General features: G+C 40.0%; 1 protein-coding gene across 2 annotated transcripts in view; it reads left to right on the top strand.

Annotated features, from left to right (window-relative positions):
• The first annotated feature begins 8583 nt into the window (after positions 1 to 8583).
• The window catches only part of CERS6 (ceramide synthase 6), a 265827-nt gene continuing 260163 nt past the window's right edge, over positions 8584 to 14247 (top strand). The window contains exon 1 of one of the 2 annotated variants that reach the window (XM_016165374.2): positions 8584 to 9109. In XM_016165374.2, coding sequence (XP_016020860.1) covers positions 8940 to 9109 — 170 coding nt within the window. In that variant the 5' untranslated portion in view covers positions 8584 to 8939. The remainder of the gene's footprint in view (positions 9110 to 14247) is intronic. The other variant, XM_016165375.2, reaches the window with a different exon arrangement.

The raw sequence follows: 14247 nt of genomic DNA, 5'->3' as shown, positions 1-14247 counted from the left end.
AATGAGATCAATTAATTTCTTGGAATATTTATGATATGATTCTCCTATCTAGGCATCTATGCTTTACTGAATTTAATTTAACAATGAAAGAGGTTTGATTTGTTTGGTTATTATGTAGATTTATATATTTTTTAATTTTAGGAGTAAGTCTTTTAAAATTATGTGTACTTTCAAATATGAGCATATAGAGTTTAATTTAACATATGTTAATGATTGTCAGGTGATGATTATTTTAGACTTGGGCATGAACATTTAGCCTTAGATGTGCTTCTGAAAGCAAAACTAAATGATGAACAATTACTCCAAGGGAAAGTTACCTTTGAAATTCTACCCTCCTTGTATCCACACACAAGAATAAACTTGAACTAATGAGGGAAAGGAAGAACATAGTCATTCGAGGAAGCATTGGTTTTCAGATAGCATATAACAGAGTGATTTCTGATATTTGATTTCCCACTATTAAAAACAGTACACAAAAATGTTCAAAGTGCTAGGGAGGAAAGCTGGTAACTAATGAGCACTGCCAGTATAACCATGTAGCCTAAGTCCTTTGATTCTGTTTTTTGATGGGATCCTGCAGATAGCAAGCAATATATTACAATATGTCCCTTTGAACATTTCAGGATTTGTTATAGGGTGAAGCAAGAAATGATTTATTTCTTTGGACTTTAAATTTCTCTTTCTAACTGTTGAGTGTGCTTCTGTCTGACAGTAATAACCCCCTGCTTTTTTTCTTTCTGTCTCCATTTTTTCTCTTTATTCCTTTTCCCCTCTACCCACTAAAAGACTAGAAGTTTAGGACTGAAGAAGTTCTAAAAATATGAATGTATTGGCTAGTGTTTTCTTCCAACTGGAGCAGCTTCCTAGGGCAAGGCTGTTTTAATCCTTACCCTTTTCTCCAGAGTGTTTTGTGTTAACTCCAAAATATTAAACGCAACTTAGAAGACATCAACTTCCAATGTTGGAATGCCTTTTCCAATCTTTCTGACAGGTAGACCTCTGCTTGAACAATTCCCCTGATATGATGTTCACTGCTTGATGAAGCTGCTGGTTCATTTTTGGCTGGCTTTGCACATTTCTTCTATGGAGATAAAATTAGTCTTATAGGTATTTCAGTCAATGTCTCAAATTCTGCCCTTTGGATTCACATAGATGAAGTCAAATCACCTCCACCTGACAACTCTTCCAATATTGGAACACACATATCAGGTTTCTCAAAGATCTTTTCTCTCTAGTTTCTGCATTGTTCCCATGATGATGGGAATATAGCTGTCCTTGAGGACTATACCTGCTCCTACACTTGACTCAACTTTTAGTTTCCTGACCTCTGAGATTTAAAATCCATCTCCACAATTTCTCAAATTCTCTTCAGTTTGTATAAGCTGCTTGTACCAAAATCTAGTCTCTTTACGAGTTTCTACAATATGTCACTAATTTTAAGCAGTGTTTGTGTCTAATATGTTTATGGCAGCTTGGCAGCAAAACACATCATGAGGAATCACACAGCAAAGTCCATGAACTTCGGACACTTCCCTCCATCCCCCTCTCTCCCTTCCCTACAGTTTCCTCACTTTCTCTGCTAAGTGAAAGCTAATTCTACTAATCTCAGAAATAAAGGTCTACTCATTACAGGTGTGAAAGGCTTAACCTGCTTAGAAGGTAGATTATCTCAACAGAGTCTATGTCTTCCTTCCCTAAAACAATGAAATTTTATACTCATTTAAATCTTACTTTAACCCCATGTGGTAGATAGTATTAGTATTATTCCTTTTGTACATGTGAAGAAACTAGGGTTTCAAGAAGTCGAGTAACTTTTCTAAGGAAAAATTGGATATTCTTGGCAAAGCTAGTACTTAAAAATCTATATTTTTTTAAAAAAAACTCTAAAGTTAGTACACTTAACATATATACTAAAAGTTCCCACAAGATTTCCAAATCCTTCACCATCCTGATTGTTATTATTCTCAGGATAAATTCCCCCCCCCTTTTTTTTTACACACAAAAAAGTATTCCCTTTAAAATATGAGCTTCTAAATGAATATAGCCCAATAGGTGTGAAGACAAAGAATAATCAAAGATTGCAAATACTGTCAAGAGATGTGTTTGACTTGTTCATACATGGTTTTAATAATAAAATAATAATTATAATAAAAGAGGAAGGAGAAGGAAAAGGAAACTCTGAATGCCGGTATAATCTCCAGTCTACCCCTTTTTTTCTTTTACTTGGCCTCTTCCATTCAATTTGTTACCTGTCTGGTCACTAAAGAATTTGAGTTTACTTTCACTAACTTTTTTATAACACATCATATTCTTGCCATCCATCTTGGATTTGATAGTTACAGTTGTAATTCTTCTCAAAGCAACTCATTAGGCCTATGGTCTATGGTAACTCCTAACCCTCCTGTGGCATGAATATGAATTGCTTGTCCTTTAAAACTACTGGTTGGTATGAAGTGATTTAGCCAATGAGTGTACCTAGCTAACCACCCAGCTTCTACATCTAACATGACCTTTCTGCTCTCTACTTGTCTTCACATTTTAGATTTTATTTAGGAAACTATATGCTATAAGGTCACTTGTGTTCAGTAGAATTCATGAATATCATAGGATGTAAACTTTGAGAATTTTAATTTTTTCTGTATCTACATAGCTGATAAAAAAATTCCTATGATGCCTACCTGGTCAAAACAATTTCAGGGATTTCCGGTCTCTTTTTATGTCTAAATTGAAAGAAGCACTGAATTCTCCATAAATCACTAGGCAAGTGGTTGATCATTCTGTAGGCAAGTTAAACTTTTTTATTATTGTTCGGAGAGACAAGGAATGCCTGGATGATGTAGAATTTCACTCAGGTATATTCCCAATGCCTTTCTGTAGAAGTGATTAGTCAAATACACAGTACCGTGTATTCAAGGTGCTATGACTAGACATGAATCTTGTCCTTGAGTTCTAGGTTTATCTAGCCAACACACAATATTACCCCTATTTTACAAGTGTGAAACCTAAAGAGATTTTGCAAGGCTCTTCAAGATAATGTTTTCATTAAAGAATTTTCTAATAGTCATAGGTATGTCAAAATGGAATCAACCACTTAGTTAAATAGTAAGTTCCCTGTCATCAGAGATGTTTAATAATAGTTTGTATGGGCACAGAAAGTGAATTGTGCTCTTTGGCATAGAAGGTCACATCCAGCCCTGAAATTCTGTTTCTATACAAAGCCAATAATTTCAAGTAATATTTTAAGTTACTTATTCCTCTCACAAATTAGCCATATGATTGATTGAGCTCTCTGTTTCTCTTTGGTTATAAAAACCTTTCCACAGTAGAAAGTAGAACTCTGGAGTTTCTAGCTAATAATTCTGATGCCCTGCCCCTTAAATGCTACTCAGCTACATGTACACATATGATACATATGCATCATAGTTGACTATACCTAGTTGTACATATCTATGAAGTTATAGATGTATAACAAAGGTGAACATAATCCCTAACTTGACGGTCTGGTTGTTTCTCACTTTCTTTTGCCACACATTTGTCATGCTTAAAATTTTAGTGGATGCTGCCATAACATTAGTATGTTAAAGAAAACTGCAAGGGAGAAAATTAACATTTAAATAGATTTCAATTATTAGAGAGAAGACAGAAAATCCAGCCAGTGATTTGGTTTAGCTAGGGATACAAGAGTAATTGATGGTTGTCAGGATTAGAAAAGATTTTCCAGAATGAGGACCTGTCAAGGTGAAGGAGGGAGGAGAAAGATCCTCAGACCTCTAATATATGACGTGGTTGTGAGAAAGACTGCACATTGAGACGGGAGGGAGCAGTTCTGCTGGAGAACTTCCAATGAATAATATTTAATTCCCGTCCAGGTTACACACCTTTACTTAGCTTAACTCCACTGCTGTGAGTTAAACATTCATATCCTTTTCTTCAGATGGCAGGAGATGCTGAGTTTTTTTTGTATGTCTATGGGTAATCTACATATTGTGCTAACAAATCCTGCCTACATTGTGCCCAACCCTCTTCCTAAATACTGTATAAATGAAAACCAAAAAGACTGGGGCGGGGGGAACCAGCTTAGATTTAAGACAGTTTTGTTAACCACAGCAAGTAGGTTATAAACTCATGAGAAATGACTGCAGAAATAACATTTGACAAGATTCCCACATTATTTCCAGTGAAAGCCAGATTTCTTTAAAATCAATGAATTGAGTGTTTGAATTGAATGCTTACTTCCACAGAGTCTTGTGTTTTAAGCAATAAATAAATTTATTTGTATATTTTTTTAAAAACCTAGAATAATTGAGAGTGTGCTATGTACCAGGGATCAATACTATAAAATTACTTATATGCTATTATCATAGATAAAATACTATTCTCACTAAAAGAAGTAGATGTATTCCTTTGCCTCACACTAAAGACCATTTGTAATCTGGCTTCTCAGCTACAGTTTTTTTTTATTGTCCCTCAGCAAATCTTCCTCACTTTTTTCCTTTGCTCATGCCTTTTCAAAACCTACTCATTCTTCAAAGTCTGATTTCGTTTATGCCTGTTCTTCAAAGATTTCCTTTACCTCTTCAACACAGAATGTCTCCTTTCTCCTTTGAGCAGGAAGCCCTTGTTACCTGCACTACTCAGGCACTTCACACATGTTGTCTAGTGCCGTCCTGAATGCTGCTGCTGTGTGTTACTACCTGGCTTTTCATATGAGCGCATCCTGCTGCCCAAATAGATTCTGTATTCTTTTAGTAGAGCAAGTACTATAAGTTTGTGTTATGTTACTCATAGTGGAAATTCAACTAAACTTCTGGCTATTCCCTTGTATCTAAGAAATGGATTCAAATATAGGTATAAGAATTAAGACTGGGTGTGTGGGCCTAAGGAATGCTCAGCTTTGCTGCCTGGAAAAAAGAGGGCATGTTCTCATATGATGTTTCATATTCAGGACCCACTCTGTGGACATGGTTTCCTAATATGCAGTGTAGGTAATGTCACCCCTCACCCCAATAAAAAACCTTTTTCACCTTTTTTCTCTCCCTATCACTTCTAAAGTGATAGGCCAACTTTTGGGTTTCTCACTGATCTACAAACATATCTGATGAATAAATTGTATTTTAGTTTCCCGAGGCAACAATTAGAAGTCTTTTCTGCACAAGTATAAAGTGGCCTCCTTGGGCAGGATACTGTGTATCTCCTTCCTGTGACTAATCTTCGCTAGGGCCCAAGCTGAGGTCAGCATAGTTTTAAATACATGTACTGTTAATATCTTGTATAGTAGAGTTCTTTTGGATTAAAATAACAGCTATCCAACCAAAAAGGGAAATTTTTCATGAAGATATAAGACCGTTTCATGGATGAGAAAGCAGCTGGCCCCCAGGTACCATGTGGAAATATGTCTCTTTACTTAATTCTACAGGTCTGCTTTATTTTTCTCCCCTGTTGCAGACTAGTTTCTACTTTTTCTATCCATATGATGAAGCATGGGCTAACAGCTTCTGAGACTGAAATCCTAGAGTCCAAGTATACAGAGAAAGATTGCCTTGATCTTTGCCCCAGTACTTGAAAAAGCACTTTAATTGCTATCTTGGGCCCAGGGTCCATCCCTGAACCAAGAAAACATGGTCAGACATGGAAGGATATTTTATTCTACTGTATTTCCGGGGTAATCATTTGGATGGAGGGTAGTTGGAAGGAGCTCTTGTCTGGAGAAGATACGTTGGACAGATTAAAGAGGTTTGCTAAACTGTACATATGTACGGAGTTGAAGAGTTTACATGCCCCTTCCCAAACGTTATGTTATGGGAGCCCCATGACAGTTGAGTAACATAGGCAAGACAGGAACTATTGTTATACAGCTTACACTGGAGGACATTAAAATGCTTTTAGAAACTAAGTGACTTGCGCAAGATTCATAGATAAGTAGTAAATTATCATTCCACTGTCCAACGAAACCTATCTTTCAAAATATTCCTGAAATCTACCACCTACTCGAAGTTGATGAACAGGAGAGGAATACAAGCTTGCCTTCTCTAGAAAAAAGGAGCAGTTTCAGCAAAGTGCAATTTTAAGGAAGCAGGAATGAGAGAAAAGGAGAGTGAGGCAGAGAAAGAAAGAGAGAAACAGAAGGGAGTAAGTTATTGAGATGGCCACAATATTGAAATAAGCTTACTGCTTTGAATCACAGGATATTTTTAGAGAGGCTGTTTGACGATACCACGTGTGACCCAATGGGCATGGCAGGGAAAGGAACAAACATTTACCAATGGCTTCCATTGTCCTTGGTCAAAGTTCAGGCCCTAACATGTTAACTTACCAATACTTCCTGTTGTACAACATACTTGGAGACACAGCAGGACTTGCTGGACAGCAGAGAAGTCTTAAGGGGAGAATGCAAGATATTGTCAGGTCAGACACGATTGTTACACGAGGGACCAGAGGTAGCCATGAAGAGAGTCTGGCTGGCCCAGAAGGTCATCAGTAAACTGGGCAGCTCTCTGCATGGTAACATGAAAATGGTGGCACCTGCTCCCTGATGAAGGCTCATTTTAAGGGCACCTCTCCTATTTCACCTCAGAATTGATCAATCCCCTTTTTTATACCCATAGTATTCTAAATGTGAGTATACAAACATTTAACACAATTATTTATTCAGATTTCTTTTCTTCTCCTAGAGAAGATTTTTGAGAAGTTGGAGTAATGGTGATTCATTAATTCAATAGCTTATTGAGTATCTACTATATGTTGGGCACTATTTTAAGTGCTAGGGATAAAATGGTGATAGACACAAATCTAACTTTTTGAAGCTTATATTTTACTCTGTGTGTGTGTGTGTGTGTAGAGACCAATAAAAAATACATAAAAATATATTGTGTTGGTGACAAATGGTTTGGAGGAAAACAACAGGCAAGTTGGGTAGGAAGAGCAGGGGTGCGGAGTGAAGGTTATAGATGAGCTAGGATAGTCAGGGAAAGTGTTATTGAACAAGTGACATTCTAGAAAGAGCAGACATGGATAGTTAGGGGGGGAAAGTTCCAGAGCTAGAGAAAAGCAAGTGCAAAGGCCCTAAGGCATGCTGGGCATTGTCCAGAATGAGCAGAGAAGCCGATGTGACCAAAGAAGAGGGATAGGGAAATGAGAGAGAAGAGAGTAGATGGAGTCAGAGAGTTAATATGGAGCCACATATCAGAACATTGAAATGACTTTGGCTTCCATTTGTGGAGGAATGGAGAGGCAGTAGGCCTTTAGAACAGAGAAGTGATTTGACAAAAGACTGACTCCTAAGGTACTCCAACTTTAAGGGTTAGGAAGGTTAGAACTAATCAGAAAGGAGACTCAGTGAAAGTGGCCATGAGGAGAAAAAACAGAAGAATGTAGTTTCTGGAAGGCAAGATAAGAATGTGTTTTAAGAGGCAGGGACTGAACAACTTGGCCAAATGCTACTGATAGAAGTGTTGCGAACTGACCTTTGGGTTTAGTGGCACAGACATCATCTGTGACCTTGAGCAGTTCAGTGCAATAGAGAAAGGCAAATGCCCAAATGGAAGTTCAAAAGACAGTGGAGAGAAGAGAAACGGGAAACAACAAATACAGGCAATTCTTTAGAGTTTTGCTTTCAAGGGAAGGAGTGGAGAAAGAATAAAGAAGTGTGTGTTAAGGGCCTGTTTATATGCCTCTTGGAAAGACCAGTCAAACTTATTGACAGAACCAGGCACAAAATGAATGAGTGAGAAAATAAAATATCGCTGGGAACTAGGCCTTCATGGGCCACTGAACTGATCAACACATGGTTCTGTAACAATGAGGAAATGCTTTGTGGGAGTGAGGGTGTCTGCTTTAGGCCTTCCAGGTCTAATGCCTTAAAGGTTTCAGATTCAAACAGCAGAAATAATGAGCCTGTCAAATAGCAAAGTGGAGGTTCTCTACTGATCTGTGAAGCTGAAGTGCAGTCTGGTGGCATTTCCTGAGAGGTTCGTTTATAGGGGAAGTTTTTCAGAATGCTGCAGTTGCCATCATCATCATCATCACCATCATCATCACCATCATCACCATCATCATCATCATTGATTATCATCATCAACATCAACATCAAATAGCAATTGAATGCCTAATTTCTCCTACCACTTCGTAAACGAGAGGGCTTTGTTCCCTGGGGGATCTGATTTTGGGGATGAGCAGCAGTATAAGGAGGCCAGAAGGTCAGAGATGGGGGAAATATGTGCGTGGGTTAGAGGCAGATGGCTTTTGCCAAACCATCCTGCCCCCAGTTCCTGATTTTCACAGTCTCTCCAAGCGCTGGAGTGAATGACTCTTTCTCCTCTACTTCTTCCTTCTTTGCGCTTTGCGCCCCCTACTTCTCCTTTTGCCGTTTTCTGTCAGTGCAGGGGTGCTTCTGAAAATAGTCCTGGCCCCTACCTGCCTTTTTACTGTCTACAGACGGACGGGAAGCGAGCAGAGACCCCTGAAACTCCAGTGGGGCAGAAGCCGGCGTTCTGAGCATGTGCGGGCAAGCCGGGAGCTGCAGCGGATGTAGGGGGCCGGCCCCACGTCGTTTTCTTAAGCACAGAGCAAGAACACACTGAGTCCTGGGCCGGGCAGCACTCTCCAGAGTGGTGCCCCTGCGCCTAGGGCGCAGCGGCTGCGCCCTGCCCTCCGGGTGTGGGCGAGCTGGCCGCGTGTGCCACTCTGCTTGACACGAGGACGAGCCAATCAGGGTGTGCAGTCCGGGCTGCCATGTGACGGGCGAGGCGGCTCCTTTCCCCAGCGCGGCCAGAGGGAGGAGAGACCAGGGCTCGCCGCGAGCCTTCGAGAGCAGCGGTCGCGGAGGAGGAGGAGACGCCGGTGGCACAGGCTCGGGCCAGCCGCGCGCGCATCTCTGGGCGCCTTGCGAGGCAGAGAGCTTGGCGGGCCGCGGGAGCCAGGACAGCAGCGGACAAAGCAAGATGGCAGGGATCTTAGCCTGGTTCTGGAACGAGAGGTTTTGGCTTCCGCACAATGTCACCTGGGCGGACCTGAAGAACACGGAGGAAGCCACCTTCCCCCAGGCTGAGGACCTCTATCTCGCCTTCCCGCTGGCCTTCTGCATCTTCATGGTGCGGCTCCTCTTCGAGAGGTAAGAAGGGCTGGAGCGCTCCTCCCCTCCCCCTAAACTCACACGCGCGCACACACACACGCACACCCTCGCGCGTACACGCACACTCGCGTGCTCTCTGGCGCACGCACCCGCGCCCCAGCGCTCGCGCTCACGCCTCCCAACCTTTGTGTTTGGAAAGGGGTTGCCGACCCCTCCGTCCAGCTGCAGTTCTGCGAGCCCGAGAGGGTCTGGCTTGCCTGCGGATTTCCTCCGGGCGCCCGGGAGGGGCGGCGGAGCCTTGGGGTTGCCCCCGCACTCTTCCTTGGCCCGCTCTCTCCTCCTGGTAGTGAGGGCAGGCGAACAAAGGTGAGCGGCGACTGGCCGCGGGACGCGCCGCACTCCGGGGGGTTGTCCCTCTCCACTCCGCGGTCACGCCGCGCTGCTAGGCAGGGCTTCCCCTGCGAGCTTCGCAGCCACCCACCTGACAGCCAGGAACGTTCCGGACGCGCGGCCGGGAGAGCAGAGGAACCGCGCACATTTCCAGTCCTTCTACTCCGGCACACAGCTTATCCACGCTGAGCTTCATGAATTCGCCGGGGACTCCTTAGCTTCTGGCTGCTATTTGGGTTCCATAAGTGATACTGAGTCTCAGGCCTACTGTCTTGGGAAATAGATGACAATAGTTTGTAGGTTTCCAACACTCCAGACCATCAGCGGTTTCTTTAAAAGAGGATATGACAAGACGGGTGCTCAGCCTGCAGAATGGTGATATTAAGTTGATAGATGTTTCCTGTGAATAACTATACACTTTTAATTTTGGTACCAGGAAACATTTAACAATTTTTAAAGAATTGGCATGCTGTTTGCATATATTTCGGATTCGGTTGGGTAGCTCCATTGTGTCTCCAACAAACTTGTGTTACTCTCACTGAATCAGTCTTAGTCACTCAACTAGATTTTGCTTGCCATCATTCTCCCGGGTGTTGCTGGAACAAACACCACACACCACACACCACACACTTCTTTTTCTAAACTGAAAACATCGCCACCTCTTGCTCCCCCTCACCCCCAACCCCTCTTCACCAGTTCAGGCTGGATTTCTTAGATCACAGAGTAGAGTTTGGATTTCATTTTTCACTTCCACTCCATCTCTCTTCCCCTGCCCCCAACTCACCTTGGTTTTGTTTCCTAAGCTTTTGCTGTTATTTTGTTTGCTGTTTCTGTTTGTCTAAAATCACTATTGAGGATGGCAGAATTTGTCTTTTGTGTCATGTGTTGCTGGAAATGGCAACAGACAAAGCTTCATAGGAACAAAAAGTATCTTTTGTTTAAGAAAGGTGCATTTTTCAATGGCAATATTGTTACTTAAAACTAAGTGAGCTGTTCACATGCAGATTGATGTGACAGGGGAATGGATTTAAAGACCTATTTTAAAAAAATTTGAATCTAGCATAGATATGTCATTGGTCCTATCTAGCACCAAGACTTACTGTGAAAAAGTGGGTGTGTTTGCTGGTTTAGAGTTGTGCCGAGAGCAGATGTTTACTTACAGAAAATAGGAGGGGATATCTAATCTTGCAATCTCTCCAAAAATAGCTTCTCTGGAACAGCAGGTTGCTCTGTAGTGACACATAGTAGGGGCTCCACACAGTTGCCAAATGGTATCTGATCACTTCTGACTGATAAATTCTGGCTGGGATCACTTTAAGCTAGCTAATGCATTTGAAAGAGATGTGTAATCTTATGTTTTAGAAAACAAAAGCATGTCAGGTAATAACCTGTATGCGGAAAGCTGATTCCAGGCTGTTCAACAGATTGGAGAAAAATAAAATTAGAGAATGGAGACAGCTTTGTACTTAGACTTTCTCTGCTTAAAAAAAAAAAATTAAAACTGATGTAATAATTGAAAACTAGAAGTTCATTTTTCCTCTTCCTGAGCATTTTTTTTTCTTCCTTTGCACAATTCCATGACTTAGAGTTTATACAAAGGGGTCAGCTGCTTGCATCTATCATTCACAACAAATGTCCTCCTACTGATATGTAAAGAGTTGGTCAGTTTTTTTCATACCATTGATTCAGGTAGAGGTGATCTAATGGCCTATGTGGAAAGTGAAAGTTTATCATTAATGTTCAGAATAATATATTTCAATAGGGCCCCTGGACCACTGGGTGCTACTGACTTTTTGAAGGGTGTCCACTCTGTTTCTTGCTATAGTAGTGTCAGCTCTGTCTTTAACCATTTAGATTCTCTTGAGTCTGAAAATTCAAGTGTATATATGTATCTAGAATTATAAACTCTGCATGTTTTTCTCCTTAAACCTAAATGACATACCGGCATCCAACCTGTGGCCTTTCATCTCAGCATCTGTCAAGGTCCTGAATCAACATAACTTAAATGAATCAATACTGTTCTCACTGGTAAGACTCACGTTCAGTACCCTCCTAACATCTTGTACATACATCTTTTTCTTCTATGGTGTTCTATAGTGTATAACATTATTTAAAAGAACCTGTTGTGTATCCCTTTGTAAAATGAAATGCTTTTATTATAGGAATAATTCCCTCAGGATTCTATTCTTTTTTCTTTTTCTATTATCATTTTTTTTTCAAAGCGGAGAGCATATCTACGAAATATCTGATTGTCTGAGATCTTCTTTTTCCATTAAATGGGATCTATAATGCCCTCGTTGAGGCTAAAATTGTGAATTCGAATTCCTCCTCCTCAGTCTTATATACTTCTCTCTATAAAGAGAAACACTAAAGAATGGACTGAAGTGGGCTTTTGCTCAGTTGAACAGTTCTGTCTTCGTTTTCACCCTCACTTTTAGGGTGTTGACAGTGAGGCATTGGTGGCCAGAACAATGCCATGTTATAGTACCATATGGACAACAATGTGGATGCCCAGTATGATTGGTTAAAATGAAGCAGCCTCAACTCAGTGACTTTTGGCCGAGTCTGAGAATAACCTAAAACTTGGTGGTTTTAAGCATAGTCTTTATACTACACTTAACTCTGGGTAGAGACTAAAAGGGCCACTGTAGATATTACTTGGTTGATAGAGTAAAATATCTGCTGTGAAAAAAAAAAAGAAAAAAAATGGATGTTTCTCCTAAAATAAAAATTGTAGTATTTACCATTATATTATGTTGTTGGCTTGATGACAAGTAACAAAATATTATTTAATAATATGGCATTATTATCTATTTGATGAATTTTCTTGATTTAATGCTTGTTTAGGTTCAGTAAATTATAATAAATGCTTCTTCCAATTTTAATTTTTTAAAATCTATGTTGCTATAGTATTCAAAAATGTGGGATTGACCTTTCGATAAATTTCTGTTTGGGAATACAAATTCTTTGAGTTGTTGTTATAAAAGGTAACGTTAATACATTTTCTTCCATGTGGGTTTAGGAGAGAGATGCAGAAAGTATTGAAAATCAGAACATTCAAGTTCTAGTCATACTTACCTCAAACTGGGGCTACCTCATTTCTCTCTTCCTTATTTTCTCATCTGTGCAGTGAAGCAGCTGGCTTTTTGTAATCCAAGGTTGCTCTTATCATCCCAAATATCTGATTCCTGTAGCTTACTAACTTTTTTATCATCAAACTTTGAAGCAGGCTAAACGTCATTTTTTTTTTTTTTTTTTTTTTTACAGGTAGAAATAAGCCATCTAAGAATAAGGAGATTTTTTTTTTTTCATACAAATATTTTAGCCATAGTTTTGTTTCTTGTATTTTTCAATTATGATTTGAAATGAAAGAATCATTTGGGCTATTATCACTTGTGCTACAAAAGCTACAGTATTTTGGAATAACTAACAAAGAAGGTTCTATAGAGAAAGCAGTTGTTCTCTTTCCTCAGACCTTTTTTAGATGGGTGCAGAGTAGATCATGACCTGGTACCCCCAAACCTTCAAGGAACAACAGTATCTCAGTTATGTCAGAGGGACTATGTAACCAGCGGACCTTTTTATGGGCATACTTGATATGTTTGCCTTGCCAGCAGCCTTGGGTGAGGCTCTTGAGGAGAGGAGAAGGAAGAAGAGAGAGATTAAACATGAATTAGAATGTTTTCTTCATGGTTAGGGGGATAACTTGAAGTGTGAGCGAATGACTACCAGGAAAAAGTGGGATGTTAGGTGGGTTTCATTATTGAAGGATCTTCCTATAATATACTATGTAATGAAGAGACTGATTGTGATTAGATATATTTTAAAAGAGTGGAATGAATGTTCATGTCCCCTCACAATTCATAAATTTTAATCCTAACTGCCAAGGTGATAGTATTAGGAGGTGGGGACTTTGGGAGGTGACTAGGTCATGAGGGTGGAGCCTTTGTGAATGGGATTAGTGTCTTTAGAAAAAAGGCCCCCAAAAGGCTCTTTCACCTTTTCCACTATGTAAGGACACAGTGAAAGGATGTCTGTGAACCAAGAAGATTGCTCCTACCTGACACCAAATCTGCTAGTGTCTTGATCTTGGTCTTCCCTGTTTTCAGAACTGTGAGAAATAAACTTTCATTATTTATAAGCCACCAGTCTATGGGATTTTGTTATGGTAGTCTGAATGGACCAAGATCGAATATTTGAGAATAACCTGCATACAAACATGGTTTTTCTCACGCATTCAGTCCTGGATACTTAACTCTATAAATGTAGTTTCGCTTGTTAAATGATGATGTGATTCAGATTAAAAGTTTGGATACCTGCTTCACCAGACTGGTGTATAAGGCAAGAATTGAGGTCTTATGCAAATAGGTTGTCTCCTACAATTTCTGAGTGGGATAGAAAAATTGGATCCAATGGATATTTTGTTGAAAAACAACCTAAAATCAAAGAGAATGATATTCTTTGCAGAACTTCAGTACAGCTTTCTCATCTTGCAAAATAAGAGGTTTACCTTTACAAAGTGCAATAGTCTAGTTATTTGTAATAGGTTGATGTATGGCTAAAAGGCATACTATTACTCTTAATGGGCAGTGCCATAGAATGGTGGGGAAGGCAGTAAAATAATGTTAAATTATCACAAATGATTTAATGTTATCAAAGCATGAGGAAATTAATATCCTGAGTTCATCTTTGACTTTTCTATTGAAAGTATCTGAATTCTCTATGGACAGGGTTAGATTTTTTTTTCTCTCTTGTATTCCAGTTTATAAGATATTTCAGAAGTGGTT

The sequence above is a fragment of the Rousettus aegyptiacus genome, unplaced genomic scaffold (assembly GCF_014176215.1).
Source record: "Rousettus aegyptiacus isolate mRouAeg1 unplaced genomic scaffold, mRouAeg1.p scaffold_m13_p_2, whole genome shotgun sequence".
NCBI lineage: Eukaryota > Metazoa > Chordata > Mammalia > Chiroptera > Pteropodidae > Rousettus > Rousettus aegyptiacus.
The sequence above is the reverse complement of the archived record's forward strand: the minus strand, read 5'-3'. Positions and strand labels throughout refer to the sequence as shown.